The 22,011-nt window shown below is 32.8% G+C and overlaps 4 protein-coding genes across 5 annotated transcripts in view; 2 read left to right on the top strand and 2 right to left on the bottom strand.

Annotated features, from left to right (window-relative positions):
- LOC106101573 (formin-like protein 2) overlaps nt 1-4,580 on the bottom strand; it is an 82,591-nt gene extending 78,011 nt beyond the window's left edge. For both annotated transcript variants that reach the window (XM_013280848.1, XM_013280849.1), the window contains exon 1: nt 4,371-4,580. The gene's annotated coding sequence lies outside the window, so the exon portion shown is untranslated. The remainder of the gene's footprint in view (nt 1-4,370) is intronic.
- Nucleotides 4,581-6,051: 1,471 nt separating this feature from the next.
- LOC106101571 lies at nt 6,052-9,454 on the top strand. The gene is made up of 5 exons (XM_013280839.1): nt 6,052-6,235; nt 6,306-6,436; nt 6,812-7,023; nt 7,459-8,161; nt 8,447-9,454. Exons 1-5 carry the CDS (start codon nt 6,213-6,215, stop codon nt 8,542-8,544), a joined length of 1,167 nt encoding a protein of 388 aa, XP_013136293.1. The 5' UTR covers nt 6,052-6,212; the 3' UTR covers nt 8,545-9,454.
- Nucleotides 9,455-10,762: 1,308 nt separating this feature from the next.
- LOC106101570 lies at nt 10,763-14,460 on the bottom strand. Its single transcript, XM_013280838.1, has 4 exons — nt 12,969-14,460; nt 12,841-12,898; nt 12,679-12,723; nt 10,763-12,367 (listed from the first exon to the last, which is right to left on the bottom strand). The coding sequence occupies exons 1-4, from the start codon at nt 14,241-14,243 to the stop codon at nt 11,709-11,711; spliced, it is 2,037 nt and encodes a 678-aa protein (XP_013136292.1). The 5' UTR covers nt 14,244-14,460; the 3' UTR covers nt 10,763-11,708.
- A 269-nt stretch (nt 14,461-14,729) lies between these two features.
- LOC106101587 (putative uncharacterized protein DDB_G0267840) lies at nt 14,730-21,666 on the top strand. The gene is made up of 8 exons (XM_013280869.1): nt 14,730-14,971; nt 15,224-15,325; nt 15,844-15,939; nt 16,115-16,333; nt 16,577-19,226; nt 19,733-19,885; nt 20,532-20,681; nt 21,345-21,666. The coding sequence occupies exons 1-8, from the start codon at nt 14,897-14,899 to the stop codon at nt 21,530-21,532; spliced, it is 3,633 nt and encodes a 1,210-aa protein (XP_013136323.1). The 5' UTR covers nt 14,730-14,896; the 3' UTR covers nt 21,533-21,666.
- The last annotated feature ends 345 nt before the right edge of the window (nt 21,667-22,011 follow it).

Here is a 22,011-nt window from a genome sequence, read left to right as displayed (position 1 = left end):
TTCTAGCACTACTTAAAAAAATGGAATAAGCACAAATGACAAATTTAAAATGATGACCAATGATAAACGAATACAGACACGACAATGGAAACTATTTTAGATTCTATTACAAACTTCATAAATGATTAATAATAATTACAAATTATTTTTTTTATATCATAAGGTGGCAAACGAGAGAAGTGGCTACCTGAATCCGCCAAAATGGCGAAGCGACCGCTGCCCATAGAAATCCGCAATTGCAGATGCGTTGCCTACCCTTATTCGACGGAGGAGGAGACGCACATAAAGAGGATATTTCCCCATCCTATGCATCTCCTCCACCGTCAAATCCACTTTCCCTTCCCATCCTCTCCTTATAAGAAAAGGGTGGTAAAAAGAAACGGATTTAAATTAGGCCTCCGGCACCACACTCATCAGACGAAACACGGATTTGCTTCCATTTCGCGCCTGTCTTCTGTGTGGTCGTGGTATTACACCGGGCCTATTCGTGCTAAGATGTTAAATCGGGCACTACCACTGTTAAACAAACAAATTATGAAGTTTTATTATAAAATAGTCACAGAAGACTTTATTTAGTTAATAATCACCATGGTTGAGGAAAACTGATTATTCAGTCAAGGAAAACATAACAAATTAAGTTATTTTCCACATATATTTTAAAATAGAGGTGACAACTAATTTAATAACTTAATATTATTACAATGTAGCATTAACGGTCTTGTATTTTAGAAAACTTAGAAACTCCAAGGGACCACGCATCTCAAAGTTCACGCAATTTCTAAGAAAGGGATACAAAGTTTTCCCTTAACGTATTAATATATCGATAACGATTTTAGTTAATAAGTGTTTAAAGCAACATCTACAGGTATATTATTACAATAAGTTTCTCGTATTAGCATTGAAATGAAGCTAATTGTAAATAACAAATTACTCGACAATGTTTAACGGCGTATCAACTGATTGTTAAATAACGAACAATGCTACCTTGTTATACGCATAAAATTTAAAACAAAGTGACTTTTTATTATTAACATTTAGAAACAGTTAATTTCAATTGACAAACACGTGTACGAAAATCGACTTCACTCTTTCTTTCTCCCTCTTTAAAAGAGATAGTAACATGTTTATGATTTTAAATAAATAAAGTTTCAGATGAAATACAGAAAAAGCGAATAATAAATATTGACAAAAATTACATACATATCTAACTAATATTATAAATGCAAAAGTTTAGATGGATGGCATGTTTTGATGGATGTTTGATGGATGTTTTGGCATAGCCGTAGAGGATAGGCTGGAAGAACACATTGGCTACTCACTTTTGTTTTTTCTACTTCCACGCGGAGTTGCTGGCGAAAGCTAGTATCTACAAATGTCTAGAACTAAATAAATTGAATTTTTCCCCTAAATCGTTGCGCAATTTATGGGGAATATTTGTTATCGGTTCATACATTCATACATATACCAAACATGTATAAATGTTCAGTCAAACTTTATCTATAGCGTGGGAAGGCTGAGATAGAGGTTGCGTCAATCCTAAATAAAAATGTTCAATACATTGTATGGTTATTTCACTTTTTTATAGAATAAGGGTTGAAACAATACCATAGGAACTACAGGTGCGTTATAATCCTAATATCTACTAAGAGAACAGCGGGATTCTGATCGCACTCTATCAACAAAGGCGTGAATAAACCACTACAAGTTGTGAATAATTATTGTCAAAAACAAAAATTTTAAATAAGCCATTTTAAAGGCCTTACATATTCTTTACTGAATGCGTAAGAATTCTTAAATCATTCGTAACTCCAAATCATAGAGTATCATAGATTATGTACCTTATAAAACAGTCTATATAGGGTATATAACACAATGTACATTATGGTTACGTTTTGTGAACATTAGACACATGCCGTTGTTAATACAAACGACACATGTGTTATCATTTCTGCACATCGAGTCATAATAATGTAAGCAACAGGTAATTACGTCAATATTCCCGCCATTTCTTAGACAGACCGACAGATATATGTTTCTTAAGAGTTTGTAAATGTCTAAACAGAAAAATATGCATGTGGTATCCTAAATCCTATTGACAAACACGGATAAGTAATCAAACATTTGCTAGTTTCTACATTTAAAATGTGTACACTTATGCAGCTAACTGTACTCATAATCTCAGACATGAGTACGTAATCCAATAATAGCTACATTAGATGCGTTCATGTGCATAATTGCTGCATAATGAATATGGATATTGCATATTACTGAATTCGCAAAATCACCAACACGTACGTGAAAGAAAGTGCGAACGGTAACACGCTGTATTTAGCATGCTAATTATTAATACGTCCACGATGATGTAAGACGCGAATTTTCAAACAGGAAGCGCGAGCCTTAAATGTATGCATTGTGTTCTACGAAAACGATTCAATTTTTTATGTTGGTATTATATAAAAACTGAATTGAACAAATTATAAAAGTTAACAGTTTAATCAACGATAGAATGATACACATAAACGAATAACCTACAATAATCTATTTATTTTTGTATATTAGCTGCTACTCTCGACTTCGTCCCCGTGAAATTAAAAAAAATAAAACACACAGGTAAATAAAAGGTGACATGATCAAAAAGGGAGTGATGACTGAGATGACGTATGATAGAGTTATGTGGAGGACAAAAACCTGTTGCGCCGACCCTACGGGAGTAGGATAAGGAGATGATGATGATGATGACACAGCCTATAACACACAGATTACTTCCTAGCCTGCCAGCCTATAACACACAGATTACTTCTCTAATGGTGAAAGAATTTTTTTAAATCGGCCTAGTAGTTTTTGAGTTATTTATTATAGCAAATCGACTGCCTCCCAGACATCAGGGCAGATTGTTTAATCGACGGAAGATGAGACGTGTAAAAAGAATACCTGTTCTATGTTACCTCAACTCCGTGAAATTTACTTCCTATAGATGGGATAGTAACGAAAAGGGGACTAAACTAAAAAGTAAAAAACTTCTGATAATCAAACTAATTAATACAGAAAATAAATCAAAAATACTTAGTCGAAGTAAAGGATTTTAAATGTTTTCTTTCCTTTAAAAGAAGGGAAGGCAATTCGTCTTCCCGAATCGGTATTCGATTGTCCCTAGTATCGATCTTTCATTACCGAATTAGAGAGGGGTGGTGGAATGAATGTTTACGCATTTTACTTTTACATGTCCATCGTGGTTCATCTTCACCACGATTTAATTGCAAATAAGCACTAATTATTAACAAATTTCAAAAGAAAATATAGTTGTTTTACTAATTTCAAAGCAATTAAGATCTGTGCGCATTTTACCTTAAATCTGTGCCACAAATCTCTGCGAATGACATTTTAGTTTAACCATTTAGCGTTTTTACTCCAAATTCTGATACGACTTCGTAAGATAAAATTGGACATATACCTAATACATTCTACATACCTTTTTAAAACTTGCAACATACATTGGACTGTGTACAACAATTTTATTACTTGCGTTAATAAACTAACTTCGGCCTGCGACTCCGTCCGCTTGGAATTAAAAAAAAAACTAAATCGCCTATGTTTTCCAGACTATCTTCTAGATCAGTGCCAAATTTAATCGAGATCTGTCCAGCAGTTTAGTCCACAAACTCTAACAAACATCCATCCATCCAAACATTCTCACTTATAATAATAATAGCATTGCGTAAAATATAGATTTTTACACATGTTTTATAGGTAAATGATAAAAGTATCCCACGATTTTTCGTGTCAGCGTTCGTGTTGTTAAAGTGCTACACGAATATGATAAAAAAATATAATTAGTTAAAAATAATTTCCTTTATAACGAGAAAGTTTTATTGGACACTAATTACAAAGGGTTGTTTTTAATTTCAATATTTAAGTTAATAACCCTAATAGGAATAGATATTTTTTTATAATAAAGGTCTCACGACTTCTCACCCAGTTACTAATTCACTGAGCTTAAAAATCCTATTTTAGCAAGGGAGGGGCTTATCAGTACGTAGGGTAGATTTTCAAACGTGAACATTTATATAGCTAAATAATTCAAAGATTTAATATAAATAAGTATCTGATTTGGAAATAATAATACTTTGTATAACCGTTAAAACATTGTAAATTTAAAAAAAAGTCAAAAACCAATAAGTCATCGCAGCAACTAAGCGTTTTGTTATATTCGTTAGAATAAAAAAATTATTCCGACCGAATTTAATGCATTATTTCATTATTATCTAATTTTATAAAAACTCTAAATATCGAGCAATCGACATAAATCAATTAATTGCCATTATTAATTGCATTTCAAGAATGCAATCAAATGTCACACAGTTTTTGCGTACCTTTTAATATCGGCGTGCAAAACGCCGGTATTCCAATAATAAAAAAACAGTTCAACACACCACTACAAAAAACACAACACTTTTTAATCACTAAAAACGTTGTATTTATGAATTGATAACAGCTGTAATATCGTATACTGTCAAAGGTGTCCTTGGACGCGAACGTACGCCATGTTGTTTTGAGGACGGGCGCGTGGCGACTGCGCGTGGCCGCCCCTTGCGCGGCGCATGCGCGGTGCGTCACCCCCGTGCCGTATGTTCCTGTCACACCAAACTATCGCCCTTCCTTCCTTCTTCCTGAAACTTTTTATTGGAAAAAAAAAACTTAATAAACAACTGTTTTTAATCGCAGGTTACGTTACTAATGCAAATAAGTCGAGTCAATAAGGCTGACTCTTAGAATATTACCACTTTTTACCGATTCTAAGGACCTGTCCCACCACTGGCTGATAGAGGCTCAGATAGCTTAAACGAAGTCAGGTAGGGGAACCAAATCCGATTTTACCATCACATATTTTACACGTTAGAATGTTAGCAGACAATTTACAATTTGGTAGGACAAGCCCTTAATTTATTCGGCTGTTTAGTAAATTGTTTGCTTCAAATCCTTTTTAAGACTCTTCCGTCCTTATTACACTGGTTGCTTTTGGTGCAAGGCTTTGAAATCCATCATCCATCATAAAAAAATCATACTTTATAACTTTCTATTTGAGATGTACTCTATTATCATGATACATTACGTTTCGGGACTACCGCCTACACAACACCTACGCCTCTCAAAGCCTATAGTTCAGTACGCTACTATAATAAAGTAATTTCAACTTTATAAGAAAGACATAAGAGTTATTTTCAATGTTGGGTGAAACTAGTTCAGTGTATACGATACTGGTTTAGTGATCCCAGACCGTGGTGGTCGTATGTTTTGTTGTTTGTCATAATTGTGTGAGTACAAAGCGCGACCGAAACGAAAATTTACGTAGGACGACACATGCATAAACAATGACGGCTTACGAGCTTACAACCCTATAAGCGCTTTTAATTTTTACCGGTGCAAGGACTTAAAATTAAATAATATGGGCATTGGGAAACAAGTTTTTCGAGATCAATTAAAAAATGGTTTTAGTTTTAAGCAAGATGATCGTAAAAACAATCTTACACAAGTATCGAAACTTGATCGAAACCACACACATACGTGACAGGCCCAAATTACCTGGATTCAAACCCTGATCATTATCTATTCGCAATCGGCAATTACTACACTAGAAATCCCCGAAGGTTCATTTCTTTTATATAAAGTAATTTTTTATTGCGGTTATCTCGAAAAAGACTTTAACAAATAAAACACAAAAAAATCAAATAAACTTGAAGCGACATCTTTTGTTAAAATACGTCACAATCTACTGGCAAATAAAAAATTCTATTAGATGGCGCTGAGTAGCTCTCTTAGTTTTTTTTGGACATTTTTATTGTTATTGGTGGCAGATTAGCAAAATTCACATTAGAGATAATTTATGTACAAAATCATGCCAACAGATAGAAGATGAAAATTAATTCATAATTTAATTTAGTTAAGAAACGTTTCATTTCACCTGTGTTAAGATATGTCTATCTGTAATTAAGATATGTCTAGACAAATGTCAAAGTCAGAAACCATTGTCAATGTCATATCAAGTGTCAAAAATCAAAAAATTTACACGAAGTGACCAGCTGGATTGAAATTTAATTTATATTTATTGTTATTTTATTTTTCACATTTATTTATTCATTATCAAGACAACATTTATTAGCTCAAATTAAATTGTTTAATGTTTTGCCGCATACATTTTATCCAGAGATAAAATTATGCCGGAGGATAAGAAATCTAAGTAAGTACACTTTTGAAACATTCAACATATAAATCTGTACTTTTATTAAATGAATTACTTCATATTTAAGCCGTAAAAGTGACCCAAAAGACCAGAGGAAATCTCGACGTCGTCATGACCAGCAAGTCGACAAGAAAGATAAACAACCAGCACCAAAACCTCAGCCTGTACCAGTGCAAAAGAACACCGAACCTGCTAAAGGTAATGCTTGACTCCAAGTTTTTTTTTTTTAATTAAAAAATACAAGAACTAATTTCTGAGCAAATTGTAACAATTTGAATATCATGTAATAATGAACAGTCTAAAATTTTAATCAAGAATTAGCTGAAGACCACGACTCTATCAGCGCAGAATTTAAAAAAAAAAACTTGATAGCCTTTGTGTTCTTCCATGCTATGTCATATATCTATGACAAATTGCAATAAGATCTGATAATTCCGGAGATACATAGTAATAAACATCCATCCAACCATCTAAACTTTTGCATATATAATATTATTAAGAAATTAGAAAAGTTCTAAAAAAGGTAGGATTAGTAAATAAGATTAAATCTAATGTAACACTATCCAATTCCAGATTCAGTTCCCGAGAAGCCTGTATATGAACCACCTGGTCCTGAGTTCTATAAAAATCTTAAAAGGGAGACAGATGACATACTCAAAATAACAGAAGAAGCAAACTCCAAATACAAGAAAAAGGAAATACAAAGCAATTGGGCCAAATATGAAATGCCAATTGAGAGTTACAATGAAATTGAGGAACAGGAGAATATAGGCGCTGATTATGAGGTATTTAATGTTAAATTCACTGCAGTTTTGTTTTTTACAATAGTTAATTGATTAAAAAGACAAAATTGTGGCATGATCATAAAGGGAGTGATGAGAGATGACATATGATAGAGTTATTTGGAGGACAAAAACCTGCCGCACCGACCCTACGGGAGTAGGATAAGGAGGATGATGATGACAAAATTGTGGCATTGTGTAGGTTATTTTTTTTCTTGTTAGAAATATGTGTGTTTAAAATGTAATTCATCTTGCTGTCCTCTATTTCCCAGCATCTTAATCTTCACTTTCATGACCATGTGATCTTTGATGAAACCCATCCATCTCTTCCTATGTGTATCTATGTTTGAAATGTAATTAAACCCTAGTTGCTTTGCTGGTTTCTGGCTGAAGAATGAAGTTAAAGAGGAAACTAAAAATATCTTTACTACTTCCCAGGCTCTAATCCAAGCACCATTGTCAGTTGGTGGACATTTTCAATTCAAACATGAGAAGTCATGGGATAATACCACAGGCCCTTCTCTATATGATAAATATTTCGAAATTGATATGGACAATTTAGCTATAGCTCTGTCAACAATACCGTTTTACGAAAGAAATTGTATAGACCAATCATTATTTAGCGAAACAGATATATTCAATATGAATAACAGAGCTACAAAGTTTAAGCAAAAGTATTACAATGACAAAAGTTATACTACACCTGAAATGGAAGCGCAGGATAGAATTTTAAAGAAACTAAGGGAATCTGAAGAAAAGGAAAGTACTGTTTCTGATGAAAAAGGGGAAGTTACCAAAGATGTTGATTTTACAAATCTCGAGAACAAAAATGACATAGAACACGAAGAAATTAAAACAAGTGATGAGAAAACTTCTAAACCTAGTCCTGTTAAGTTTAATAATTTAGCTAAAATTGAACCTGAAAATATTGATACGAATAAAATTAAAGAAATAGAATCTGTGAAACAAATAGTTAAAATAGAAGAAAAAGGTGACATGAAAGAAAAATCTCTTGACAATAAACATATAGACAATATTGATGATATTATAGCTGTTGTTGAAAACAAAAAAGTAGAAACTCCAAAAAAATCTGAACCAAAAACAATTGTAGATACAGCTGTTGTCACAGCAGTCGTTGAGAGTAAGTAATGTTACTAATATTATAAATGTGATAGTTTGGATGGATGGATGCTTCTTACTATATTCTAAACAGCTAATAAGGTTTTACTGAAATTTGTCACAAATATAAATCATAGTCTGGTAGAACACTGATTATTGTTTTATAAAAAAAAATATTTACACTTCTCTTTATTACCTCCTTGGTTCCGCCTTTTCTTTCTAATGTTGGCATTCTTAGATTTAATAGTAAGTTATGTTTAAAAAAGAATATTTAGTCTTTGTTCAAATTAATTTGTATTATTTTCAGATATCAGTCCAGCAGGGGAACAGGCACCACAAAAGAATCCAGTTATTGAATCTCCCGAGGATCTTGAAAAGTGGCTCGATGATTTCTTAGATGGCTAAATTATTGTATTCCATGTAACTATGACTTTTACTTTTTTTAATAACAGATTTATCATTATTTTCGTAAGTTATTGTTTTTATTATATTATATTGTTTTTTTATTAACTACTAGCTGTTCCTTGAACTGTTTTCCTGACTAACTTATTAAAAGAAAGAAATGCGTATTTGTTAAAAGTTAAAAATAAATGAAAAAAATATTTTAGAGCCGTCTGATGAGTTCCAATATTGAACCTATAAATGTTCCCGGGAATTTATAGAAATGATCTTTTCTTGCGTGAGAGCTCGCGGTGGAGCAAATGATAACCCCAGTGCAATGCAATTTAGTAAACTAAATATTATTTATTACATTGCTTTTCTAGCGATTTAAATAAAAAAAAGTAAAAAATAGTAAATTGTGGGGACCAACTTCACACTAAAAATTGAAATTGCTTTTACGGAGAAAGCAGGAAATCTCAAAGGAAAATTGTTTTCTCTCAAACCGTCTCTAGCTATTCTCCAACGATTTTCATAAAAAAAGAAAGTGAGGAGGGTAACTTCATGTAGGTCAAAAACGGGAAATGTATAGTGCCGTATAGAGCATGTTTATCATTAGCACCTTCGATTAAAATCCATTTGGAGCAATGATCTGCTGACGGCAGGTCACAAATACTTTTTTATAATTATTGTCCTAAAATCATATTTCAATATAGTCACTATAGCCAGAGAGGGGTAAATGGGACAGTTATTGAGATCTTGCCTTCAATTATTCAACAAGAGCTCGATCCTGTTCTAGTAGTACATCCATGATAAAATGTTGATTCTGAATAGACATTTTTAAGTTTTAAGTACATGTTTGATTATGAACACTAACGAAAGCTGATGAAATGTATAATTTATAATAGAGAAGTAAAAAATAAAACGATAAAAAGTATTCAAATTGTTTATTTTATTAAGTCCAAATACAGCAATTGTTTTTAAATTGAACTTCCCTATAAACAGTAAAATTTTCTGCTTTCGCTACTTCCTCCTTTGCGACTGACCCTGTATGTTAACAAAATGAAAAAAGGACCTATGTCATTGGAACCAACCAAATTGTAATTAATGGAGATCCATACAATGTAGATCACACTGTCTTTATTGTCTTTTCCACTTGTAAAAGGATATATAATTTGCAAAAACATAGAAAAGATAATGTAGTACGAAGGAGGATCATGAATGTGTTCTTAACTATATGCAAAACTTATTTTAATACTTTTAACTAACAAGATGGATAAATTAGATACTTACCTTAGTCCAATTACATCCTCTTCCGTCTTCCAATCCTCGTCCCAAACTTACATAGTTCAGCATAGGTTTTCTGATCTGCTATTGGAGAGTAAGTGTTAGTGTGAATGATGGAATGAGGATACCATCAGATTCTATTATTACTTGTGTTGCTAAAGCTATTAAACTGTACTCATACGCTGTAGTTTCGATTGCCACCACATTTTAATTCTGAAGTAATCGTTAAAAAAGATGGTGACCAGAAACTACGCCCCACAAACGTTTTGATAAACACAAAAGTCTCGACGTAAATGGAACTTATGACGACTTACCATAATTTCATTGAAGCCATGTAACAAAAGTCGTAAGATTCTAGATGAGTTTTCTATCGCTGCTAGTCCCTTGACAAGAACTGAATTTTTCACAAAACTTCATTCCCTAGTCTCCATCTGAACTGTATTCGAAAACTACCCACCGTAGCTTCAGCTCAGTCCCTTTAGCAACATTCTTGCAATCGAAGATACTTTTCTGCGCAGTTCGACTTTTGTTCAACTTTTAATAGATCCTTTTCTGATCTTCTAAGATTGTCATAGAAAGCACTTTGAAAAACTGATATATTGGGTATTCTATTTCAGTTTATTAAACGGAAAATGAAAATACGTCCAGTGTAATTTATTTTATTTCGAATCTAGGGTAAGAGTTGTTTTGTACTGTTGTCGTAAATGAAAACAAAGCGATTTCCTTCTTGGATTGAAAAAACAACATGAGTATCTTGAATCATCCATCCATTCCAAAATCTCCCATTCATACATCTGTCTCTGCATGATTTTTTTCAACTGTAAATGAATCTCACGACCTTGTGCTTGAGGTTATGAGATCTAAGGAAAGATATTAAATGGATGAAATTTGTGCATCACACAACCACACAAGTCACAGGCGTATAATTTTATCGCTTGTTAAATAAGAATTTCATGAGTTTCGTTTAAATTTGTATTTTACTTGGTATCAGTACAAATAAATCATTACACATAAAACACATATAACGAACTAATAGAAAAAGTTAAAATTTCAATATTTTTACATTCTACGAAAGATTCATGTGGAACAAACAACAAAACATACAAACTAAATATTAGGCAAAGATTTACATTTTAAGACTGTTTCAGTAGTTATACACAAAAGAGGATATTTTTATTGTTATGGTACAAGTCTTGTAACTCATCTTTGCCTCGCAATCTACCATATTAAAAAAAATATTTATAGCTTTTCAAAGCATTCAAAGGTTTTCAGCTTCAAAAAGCATTAGCAATTAAATCCTTAGAATAAAAAGACTTTCTCTGATAAAATTGTAGCACGCACGTCGTTTCATCTTGAGACTGCTCCATTTTGTGACTTTTCTTGACAAATGATGACGTTAAAGCAGCAGGAAACTGGTTCTGGTTCTGGTTCTGGTTCATGCATCATTCTTCATGTAAGTTAAAACTAGTATTTGCATTTCATTTTCTTCCTTCATAACGCATTGCAATTATTGAAATGCTGCAGCAGTTATTAATTTTTTTAAAAGTATAAATCTATAATGAAAAAAATATAAAAAGACAAAGTTCAATCTTGTCTTTCATGAAATCACTTTAGTCACCAATCTATATTTGGACCTTGTTAAGTGTTCCAAGGTGCCAAATAGAATATTGGCTGATTCCTACAAACAAAAAAAATCGACTGAAAATATAAAAGAAATAGTGTTTAGGCGCAATTAAAATGAACTGTAACATCATTACAATATGTATAATATTTTCACCATGAGTTCCATAGCTGAAATACTTGTACCAAAACAATCATCTCCCTTTTTTCAAAGAGAATAACACGACGATAAAATACATGTCTTTCCGCTTTGGAATTCACGTTTACAATAGTTGGAAAATTCTTCATTGATTGGAAAAGTTGTAATAACCGTCATCTTTACTGCCACTCCCTCCATAGTCGTAGCTATTTCCCGGAACGCGCCTGTTGAACTGAGAGCGTTGAGGCTGGGATTGCTTCAAAGTCTTCGCACGGGCCGCGAGCTGAGACACCAGCTGAGCAGGAGTCAGATGAGCTATTGAAATGTGTTCATGATTGCCGGCACCGCCACTTGGATTAAACACTGATTTAGAATTAAGCAAATCTTCATCCACAACTTGAGTATGCACTGTAGCTGTAAAATCTTCACGGTCCATCGAAGTATTGGCATCGTTGGTTTTCGTATTTTCACGTATATGACACACCTCGCAGAACGGATTCATAGTTTGAACAGCCGCATCAACCATATTCTTGATGTTATTCTTTTTTGAACGCAAAACAATGTCACTTAACCCTATTGATGAAATGACGTTATCAATAATTTGTCTGTTTTTCCGCACTGTCTCCGATTCACAATCAGTTTTTGTGAAGTAAAATTCCACAGGTGCTTGCCTCTTCAATGGAGAGCAATATTTAGGAGTTAAACTCTTTTGTTCTTGTTCAATAAGGGCATTGTTTAGAAATAAACGATTTGGCATTTCTAACTTAGAAAGCTTAGCCAATGCTTGGAGGCAGCGGTCTAACACTGTGAACGCAAAACATATAAATGAGAACATAACACTTGGGACAAACAGTAACTTTTAAATTGGACCAAAATACATTTGACACTTAAATCTTCAACCTTGACACCTTCGCATAGGCTAGAGGACCAAAAAAAATAGTCAAATATAAATCAAAACTTAGTGCAGTTAAAATACTATATTAAGCTGGCTATAAAAATATAAAAACACTAATTAATCAATTGAGAACTATTTTTAGGTTATTTTTTTTTCTTTATCAGACCTTATTTAAACTAGTATTAATAATATGTCACATTAAAATAGACATTTTACCCACCCTTAACTCTGACCTGTGTAGCCACAGCCCTGTCCATGAATGGACCTGAAATAAACACAATCAAATCCCATTAAAGCAAGAATTAACATTTAAAAAAGTTTGAAATGCCATTAGTAAGTAATGTAAGCAGAGAAGTTTCATACTAACATAATTGACCCTTACCTTTATTTGGAGCCAGCTTGAAATAGTCCTCTTTGGAAAGCTTGCCATCAACAACCAACTGAAATTTAATTTTTAATTAATAAATTAACTTTAATGTAAGTGCAATTTATTTAAGTAATTATTATTACTTTAGCTAAAGCATCATATGGTTTTTCACTTGAAGTTTGCACACTGAGAGGAGGAACTTGCTGGGTCACTGGACTGCTTTCAAATGGAGGAGGAACCATTGACGGTGTTGCATGTATAATCTGTGCTGAAGTAGGCTGCGGCAATCCAAGATTCATTGTATCTGTTGTTGGACCATATTCATAACCGGCACTAGGATAAGAATTTTGCATATAAGAATACCCCGGTGTTCCTGAAGAATATTCTGTTAAATTACTCCCATAGAACTCTCCATGCATAAGGTCCCCTTCATTATTTGATATGGGCATTGGTATTGTTGACTTCTCAACTGGATACAGAAACGAATCTTTCAGTTCCATGGATGCTTGTTTATCACTATATTTATATTTTGAAGAGGTTGGTGAACGACTCCTGCTGCGCCAACGTGGGCTCTGTCTTCGTGGGCTGTATCGATGTGGGCTACGTCCTCGGGGGCTGCGTGCTCGTGGACTTCGTCGCGGGGGGCTTCTTGCACGAGGGCCAAATGGAAGGGGACTTGGTCTAGAATAATTGCGAGCTCTTGAATTGTAATTATAAGATTTTCTCCAACTTGGGCTTTGCTGGCGGAATTTGTGATAGGATTTGAAATATGGCTTTTCACGCGGATTTTCATAATGTCTATTATTATAATAAATTCGTTTATCTTTAAATAAATGTTCCCTTTTTGGAGACTTCAAATATTTTGGATCTCTGGGTAATGAATGTCGGGAATGTTTTTCAGGACTCCGTGATCGGCCTTTTCGTTTCGAAGGTGCAGAAGATTCATTTAGAAAATCATCAAGTTCAGTTCCAGGGGGCTTAAGGTCGTCAATTGAGTCTAGATGTTTGGATAAATATTCTTTCACTTTAACCGCTTTATCTTTCTTTATAGCTTCATTGGTTTTACGGAGATCTCGACGACTTCCAGGCTTTATGTAGTTGTCGAGTTGGCTAGAATGACCATGGTCACTACTAATAGACCTCTCGCGATGTTCGGTTATCTTGATTTGATCGTCTATATCATCAACATTAGGGTCTCTGTCTTCTCGGCTATCGCCGATCAGTTCTCGAAGGTCGCTTACGCCATCGATTGCCGCGGCGTCGATTCGCGATCTCGAACTTCGTGATTGCGGCTTTTCTTTTACATCCCAGCTATCAATTACACTGAGACCTTCCATAAATTCTTCTTTATTAAAATCATCGAAAAAGTCGCTTGGAATATCCTCATCAGATATGTCGTCTTCCTTAGGGGATTTCATTATAAAACTCAAAACACTTGAAAATCAATCACTTTAATCTTATGTTTTTAAGCAAATTATACCTCGAAACACTAAATAAAAACAACCTTTGAGACCAATATCTATATTTAAATGAATAAACAACTTTTAACAGTATTATTCAAGCATAATATAGTCAATAAAACACGCATTTTCCAAAAAACTGACAAAATCGCTTTTCTAAACTGTCAGACAGCTGTGCAGTGCAGTGGTCTTAAAAACGGCTTAAGCACAGGTGCATAAGATCGTAGCCGTAACGGAATAATTAAACATTATGTATTTTTATAACTTCTATGTATCGGCTATTATTAAAAAAAATGTCTATTGGTTATTATAATCTCTGAATATATTACAGTACAGTAATTTCCAATTACAATTCTCATAAAACATTCAATACGGTTGCCCAATAGGCCCTATTTAAAATATAACTTGTCTATGGCACACACACAAGACAGATGTCATCATGTCATGTCTCTGAAAGTCTATGGGTGACGGCTTCGTTGTGTTTGTTTATCGTAATGTTTAAACTATATTTTCTCTGTTAATTCTATTTGTATCACTTTATGCTGTCGTTGAATTAAATAATAATGTTTGAATGTTAACTTATGTTAATGTACTTTTGAAATAAATGCAAAATGGAGTGTACGCAGAGGATTGAATGTACACAAGAATTATGTCAAAATCCTCAAGAGAGGATATTTCTTGAAGAGGTATAAATATTATTTAAATGTATTGTCTAAAATTACTTACTACTTACTTATTAACTGGCATGTAAAAGGGATGTTTATTTTTGAATTAAACATATATTATCTTGATCTATTGTAGAAAAAAATGTTTATAAAACTCGTAGTGGTTTACTTAGGTATAAATTGTAATTGGTTTTCAAAAATTGAGGCACAATAAAAAAAATTAGGGCACAATAAAAAAAAAATATTTATTCTAAAAATCAATTTTCTCTTCAGATTGGATTCCTGGGCATATGTGGAACAAAGTATCCAATAAGGAAAGGCCCAAATAAAATAGGTAGAGATCCTGGAACTTGTGAAATTGTCTTAAATTTGAATGTAAGTATAGTAACAATTCTCAATACCACATGTCTATGGCAATAAGATTTGTTTTAATTTTCAATTTATGTAAGCTTTCGCCCGCGACTTCTGTGTGGTATTAAAAAAATAAAAATAAGTAGCCTATGTGTTCTTTCAGATCATCCACTATATCTGTCCATCCATCCATCATATCCATCCATCTAAACTTTCGTATTATATACATCTACATGTCGTTATCATCATCATCCCCCTTATCCTACTTCTGTAGGGTTGGCACAACTGGTTTTTGTCCTCAACATAACTCAGTGTAACCCCTACAAGTGTAACCCTCTACATTTGTGGTCATTTTATAAGGACAGTTATTGCTGAATGAGGCCTTTAGTGTGATAATTATAAATATAAAGGCATTTGTCATTTACATGTATCAATAGTTGGATACAAAGGTTAAATAAACAAAATTATGAATGATGGTAAAAAGAACAGAAAAGACAAGACTAAGAAAAGACAGTACAATTTGCTTTTAATTTCTCTTGTAGTCGGTTTCCAGACAACATGCAGTTATAAACATTTTAAATTCTAAAGAATATATGATAATGGATTTGGGCTCAGCAAATAAAACAAAATTACTTGATGTAAGTTTTTTTATCCTAACATATAATAATATAAGGAAATTAAAAATGATTTAAGTTTTTTTTATGTTAAGATCATACAATATTTGACAATTTATGCATATTAAAAAAGTTTGATATTATTTACTTAAGCAAGTAGAATTCCTGTTTTACTTTTTTTTATGTTTTTTCGTATCAGAAAACTCTACAACCCTACATTGCACAGCCTCTAAGAAATGGTGATACAGTACAGTTTGGACAAATTTTTGGCGTATTTAGGTTGCTTGAGGATGAAAATGATTTACCGATGACTCAAGCTTTGGATATTCCTGACACACCAGTTGTAAACAAACATGCATCAAAATTAATTAATTTTCCTCACACTGTGATACCGGAATCTCCAGATGTCAGTGACAAGGTATGTATAAAAATAGTTAAACTCGCAAGTTTTAGCCGTGTTACAAATCATATAGTATAATGGCTCACGAAAGTTTTAATAAGTTAGTAGATAAAGTTATTTAAAACATTACTTAAGTTTTCAAGTATTTTTTAAAATACCACTATTGACAGAAAATTATAAAAAATTTATAATGCGCTAAACAGTGTTCTTAACTCATTGTGTTGCATAAAAAAAAATTAAAACCCCTGTATTTTATTGCAGGATGAATCTTTTATTGCTCCATCACAGCCTAAAAATTATGACGTATTTAAAAGTCCTTCACAGAATTATATAAAATCATTCGGCAGAACAATCGCCATACAACCTATAGGAAGTAAGCAAATTGACAATATTTATTGGAATTCTTCAAAAAAATCAGTATCTATTGATATGAGTCTAAATGAGTCAGATACCGAACCTGGACTTATAAAAAATACAGTAGTCGAAGAAAATATTCATGATATGGAAACCCAAATTCCTTCAAATGATCTTGATGATTTATATTCTGCTGAAACACAATTATGTGATAACTCATTACAACCTGGAATTTCAAAAACAATCATACCAAAAACTACAAGACTTGAAAAAGAATTGGATGTTAATGTAGAAAACAAAGAAAACAATAATAGTATATACAATGCAGATACACAATTTACAATCGCTGAAAGTGATGTGAATGGTAGAAATAGCACAGGAAATATATCTAATACTGAAAAAATATCTAAATCCAGACTAAGTTTATCTGATGAAGAAATTATCTTTCAAGAAGTAGATGGTGAACCATTGGATGAAGATTTTTCATCTCAACCATTGTTACTTTCAGAAACAATAGATGGTACAGAAAATGTCCTGAATTCTGATAAGTCCATAGAAAGAAATGTTGAAAAGGAAAAACTTATAGAAGAATGTGATAATAAATCTGAAGGATCTACCGATTGTGAGGATTTTGAAATGTTGCTTACACAAAAAATACCCAGCTTAAATGAAAATAATGCAACCTCTGAAAAATGCATTATGCCTAATAAGGACAATGTGAGTTCTAATAAAAATCTAGACATAGATGACGATAGTACTGATTGTGAAGATGATTTGTTTGGTAATAACAAAGTTAATGGAAACAACAAAATAACAGTAAAATCTAATTTATTAAATTTGAGAATGACAGAAAGTAAAGACGCAAGTAAAAGTGAAATTAATAATCTAAAAGACCAAACATCAGAAAACACAAATTTTGAAGATATGCTCACACAAGTCGTTGAAGTAGTAAACGATCAAAATGAAGTTGATAATTCAAATTATCCCAAAGAACAAAATTTTGAAGATTTACCTACCCAAGTGATATCATTTACTTCAGAAGAAGTATTAAAAGAAAATAAAACAGTCCAAGAAAAAAGTCCTTTTAAAGTTCCATTTAAGACCGTTAAAAGCACCAGAAAAAAGGATACTAACTCTTCAATTAAAAATGTTTCAAAAATATGTGAAGATGATGATGAAAATTTTTATGCAGCGACCCAAGACATATTTCAAGATTTATGTTCACAGAGAGACATAAATACAGAGAACAAGTCTTCTAACATTAATACCGGAAATGCGAATTTTGTGCCTGAAGCAACTGGTGTAAAAGGTGATAAGTTAGTAAGTAATAAATTCGAAGAGATGGATGTCGATGAACTAAAATTTACAAAACAGAAGAATGCAGATAGTACTAGTAGCTCTGATTTAGAATGTACTCCAAATAATTCACATAAAAATATTACTTTCATGATCACAGAGCCACCCAATAGTCAAGAAATAGTAAAAAATATTACGTTTAATTCAAAACCAATCGTTATGGAATCCTTTAGTGATTCAGAAGATAATGCGTCGGAACAAAACACACCAATTCTGTTTCACAAGCGCAAAAGAATTAAAAATACCAAACTCGATTTGACCAAAAAAATTGAATTAGAAAGCCTTCCTTCGAGAACAATCACTAGGAAAAGAAAACCTACAGCTAAAGTAGAAAATAACAGTTCCGAAATTAAAAATACTTTTAAAAATATTCTTGCGCCTAAAGTTTTTGGTGATCAGGATGAAAATGTTGATAAAGAAATTATCGCGGCTAATATATCCCGAATAAAAAACACAAAGAATAAAGAAGAAAAGAGAAAATCAAATCAGAATGAAAGCATAAAAGCAGCTCTATCAAAACAAGAAAAATTAAAATCTAATAAAATAGACAAAGAGATTAGTGTTACAGAAAAGAACAATGAAAGTCGCAATGATTCAAAGAAAAGCAGAACTGATAAAAATCCTTTAACTAATGAAATTAAAAAACGCAAAACGAAAAAAAACGAAAGTGATAATTTAGACTCAACAAAATCAGAACAAAGTCCAGAAACTTCTAAAACTGATACAACTAGACAACGGAGTACAAGAATAAAGCGAACAGAAGACAAAAGTAAACCTAAAAAAGACATTATTAAAGTCTCCATAAAGCCTAAAGGAAAACGTAGTTATGAAGAAGAAATAAAAGATGAATCACCTGAAAAAGAAATAAGGAGAAGTAAACGACAAAAGATAAAGAAAGATATAGAAGAGAAGAATGCAAAGAAAACGCGAAGTAATAAGAAAATACAAAATGAAATAACATCGTACTATGAGAGAGAGAAAAGTATTATATACAAGCAATCGGATGAATCAAGATTTAGTTCTCCTAGAAGTGCTTTGTCTTTAAAAGAGGATGTTTCTATGAACAAAAGTGAAGCCACATCCAGTCCAGATAGAAGATCGTTACGAAGAACTGCTTTAAAAAATACTAACCACAAAGTTTTGTTCACGGCATTTTCACATCCAGATATCAACATCTTGTATCAGCTGTTGGAGAAACTAAGTAAGTGATTTTGTATCTGCGATATTAAATTGTGGTAGTTTTCATTACCCAACTAGAATAAGGATATGCAGAGTTCAAATCTCGATTACTAACTGTTTTCACTTTTTTTTTTTTTTTCAGTATATTTTAACATAAGGAAGTATTATATGCCAATTATAGTTTAAAGAAAATTAAGAAAATAAATTTTTGCTTTAACATTTTAACATGCAGGCGATAGATGGCGTTATTATACAATTAAAGCCTTAGTCGTTTTAATTGAGGTTATGTTAACGTATGTTTATTTTTAAAGTGTTTTTCACAGTATTTATTGCTTTTTGTCTATATTTTTATTATACCGTGATTTAATTTTTAATCGACTACAAAAAAGAGCAAGTTCTCAATTCGATTAGATTTACGATACGATTTTCTTTGTTTGATTCGAAAAAGTTGGCAGCATGTCCGAGATTTTTAAAAATAAAGAACTATCCATTATTTTTTATGTTTTCAAAATCAGTGTTGTTTTTTAGATGCGGTTATAGTGACGGATGTGAAGGCGTGCACAGTGGTAGTAACTGTAGAGTTAAAGCGGACATTTAAATTACTGTGCGCGGTGGGACTGGGCAAACCCATCGTCGGCACAACTTGGATACAAGCCTGTCGTGATTCTAATATGATTGTCGGTGAGTTTTCTGTAATACTAATTAAACACCACATTAATCTACCCTAAAATACACTACTATCTAATCCTACTCTCGTAGGGTTAACGCACCGGGTTTTTGTCCTCCAAATAACTCTATCATCCGTCATCTCAGTCATCACTCCCTTCTTGATCATGTCACCTTTCACGCAATCCATCCATCTCTACAGCTCTACCTGTACCGGTGTACCACACTCATAACATCCTTGTTAAATGCTGTTCATCCCTCCCTTCCTCATAACATGCAACCTTGCTTACCTGTTTTTTCCCAGTAATCAAGAAGATAACCTTTAGTTTTTTTCCCAGTAATCAAGAAGATAACCTTTAGTTTTTTTTTTCCCAATAATGTAAAGCAATTCAATCATTAACACTTATTGAGTGCGGCTTGCAACCTTTCAAACATCAATATTTTAATGTAATTCAGAGTTTAGATTTATATGAGACTGTTAAATAATTAGAAGTTGTTGCTGTCTGCAATCACATTTACAATCAATTTAACGACTTTTTTAGCTTTTTTTTTCACTACTCTCCCCCATCAAAGTGAAATTAATTAAACATATCTTTCCTATAAATTTGTCTTATAAAAATGTGTCTTTTTAGAGGTTATTATAACTTGTGTTATTCTTTAGATCCATGGCTTTATTTACTAAAAGACGAGCTAAGAGAGAATCGTTTCAAATTTGAGTTAGCTCGCACTCTGAGAAGCAAAAGGAATTTCCTCAAGGGATACAATGTCTCTTCCACACCTAAAGTTGAGCCAGGTCCTAATGAGATGAAATGTAAGTCACAGATTTTTTAAAGCACTTTGTTTTGTTGAAATTCACCAATTAGGATAACCATTCAAGTACTAGCTGTTCCCATTATTCATCCGCATGACTTTATAACCAATGGCGGATCCAGGGGGGTCTTATGGGGGTCCTCTCTGAGCTGGTCGGTCCAGAGCTTGACAAAATATATTTACATATTTTTATGTGGGTACCTATGTGGACTATGTGGACCCCCCACCTGGCGCCAAAGCTAGATCCGCCTTTGATTTTGACAAAGCTTATTGTTTGTATTTCTGTAAAGGTATTTATAGCAAATATTAAAATTTAAATGCTCAATTGGTAGCAAAGATCCTCCCTATCGATTGAGAATTTAAGTAACTATGGCAACATTACTTCTTTGCTGCTATTGGCTGAGAATTTAAGTAACTGGCAATCTTATTTCTTTGCTGCTATTGGCTAGTAGTTTTTGTCCTTTTCTCACAAAACACTATTTTGCAATCTACTGACCCCTAAGTTTGATAGAGTGTAAATATATAGCCTAAAGCATGTTGTTATATTAGGTTTTTATTTAAAAAAATATGCTATGCAGATATCTTAAATAACAAAATGTGAACTTTTTATTATACTAGTATGAAGTCAAAGTACTGTATTTATAATATTAGTATTGTGTTCCAGTGATTGTAGAATGTTCCGGTGGGAATTGGAAGGAGGGTGGGTCGCAGTGGGTTTGTGTTTCAACGCTAGAAGATAGGGCTCTCTGGCCCTCGCTAAAGCGCAGGGGAGCGACAATAGTCAACCCTGAGTTCATTTTAGGCGGTGTTTTACGACAAAGGATAGATTTAGAGAAAAATATATTAACGTAATGTTACACCGTAGTTTACCTATTGGCCTTGTTGATTCTTTTGATGCGAATCTCTAAGCCCTTCTATATTTTTAAGACAGCTTTCTGTTTTTATCAATAATAAAAAAATCAAACAAAATAGGACCCACCTGCAAGCATTACCTTTCGGATAAAATAAGAATTATCAAAATCGGTCCACTAGCGGCGGAGTTATGCCGTAACACACATTAAAAAAAACATACAAACGAATTGAGTACCACTTTATTTTGGGAAGTCGGTCAAAAAAAGAAATGACGGCTGTTTGACTATTAAAATCATTTAAAAACTACCTAAAAGGTATTAAAAAATATAAAAAAAAATGTTCGTCAGTGACGCTTTTACGTGATGACGTCACAATCCTGTTTAGTGCCTCTCTTTTGCTCGTGCAGCGATCTCGCTCGCACACTCCGCCCAGGAACGTGACAATTCTAAAATAAGACTAATTTGTATGGAGTTTTTCAA

Source organism: Papilio polytes, unplaced genomic scaffold, assembly GCF_000836215.1.
Source record: "Papilio polytes unplaced genomic scaffold, Ppol_1.0 DF823980.1, whole genome shotgun sequence".
Taxonomy (NCBI): Eukaryota; Metazoa; Arthropoda; class Insecta; order Lepidoptera; family Papilionidae; genus Papilio; species Papilio polytes.
Note: the sequence above shows the minus strand (reverse complement) of the source record. Positions and strands in the feature narration are given on the sequence as shown.

Excerpts from the sequence above, each read along its gene's own strand:
- LOC106101587 (XM_013280869.1), top strand. The coding sequence starts at position 14,897 with ATGGAGTGTACGCAGAGGATTGAATGTACACAAGAATTATGTCAAAAT. Across the intron at positions 15,326-15,843 it reads AAATTGTCTTAAATTTGAAT|TCGGTTTCCAGACAACATGC; the intron begins GTAAGTATAGTA and ends TTTCTCTTGTAG. Across the intron at positions 15,940-16,114 it reads ATAAAACAAAATTACTTGAT|AAAACTCTACAACCCTACAT; the intron begins GTAAGTTTTTTT and ends TTTTCGTATCAG.
- LOC106101571 (XM_013280839.1), top strand. The coding sequence starts at position 6,213 with ATGCCGGAGGATAAGAAATCTAA. Across the intron at positions 6,437-6,811 it reads GAACACCGAACCTGCTAAAG|ATTCAGTTCCCGAGAAGCCT; the intron begins GTAATGCTTGAC and ends ATCCAATTCCAG. Across the intron at positions 8,162-8,446 it reads TGTCACAGCAGTCGTTGAGA|ATATCAGTCCAGCAGGGGAA; the intron begins GTAAGTAATGTT and ends TATTATTTTCAG.
- LOC106101570 (XM_013280838.1), bottom strand. The coding sequence starts at position 14,243 with ATGAAATCCCCTAAGGAAGACGACATATCTGATGAGGATATTCCAAGC. Across the intron at positions 12,899-12,968 it reads CATATGATGCTTTAGCTAAA|TTGGTTGTTGATGGCAAGCT; the intron begins GTAATAATAATT and ends ATTAAATTTCAG. Across the intron at positions 12,368-12,678 it reads TACACAGGTCAGAGTTAAGG|TGTTAGACCGCTGCCTCCAA; the intron begins GTGGGTAAAATG and ends TTGCGTTCACAG.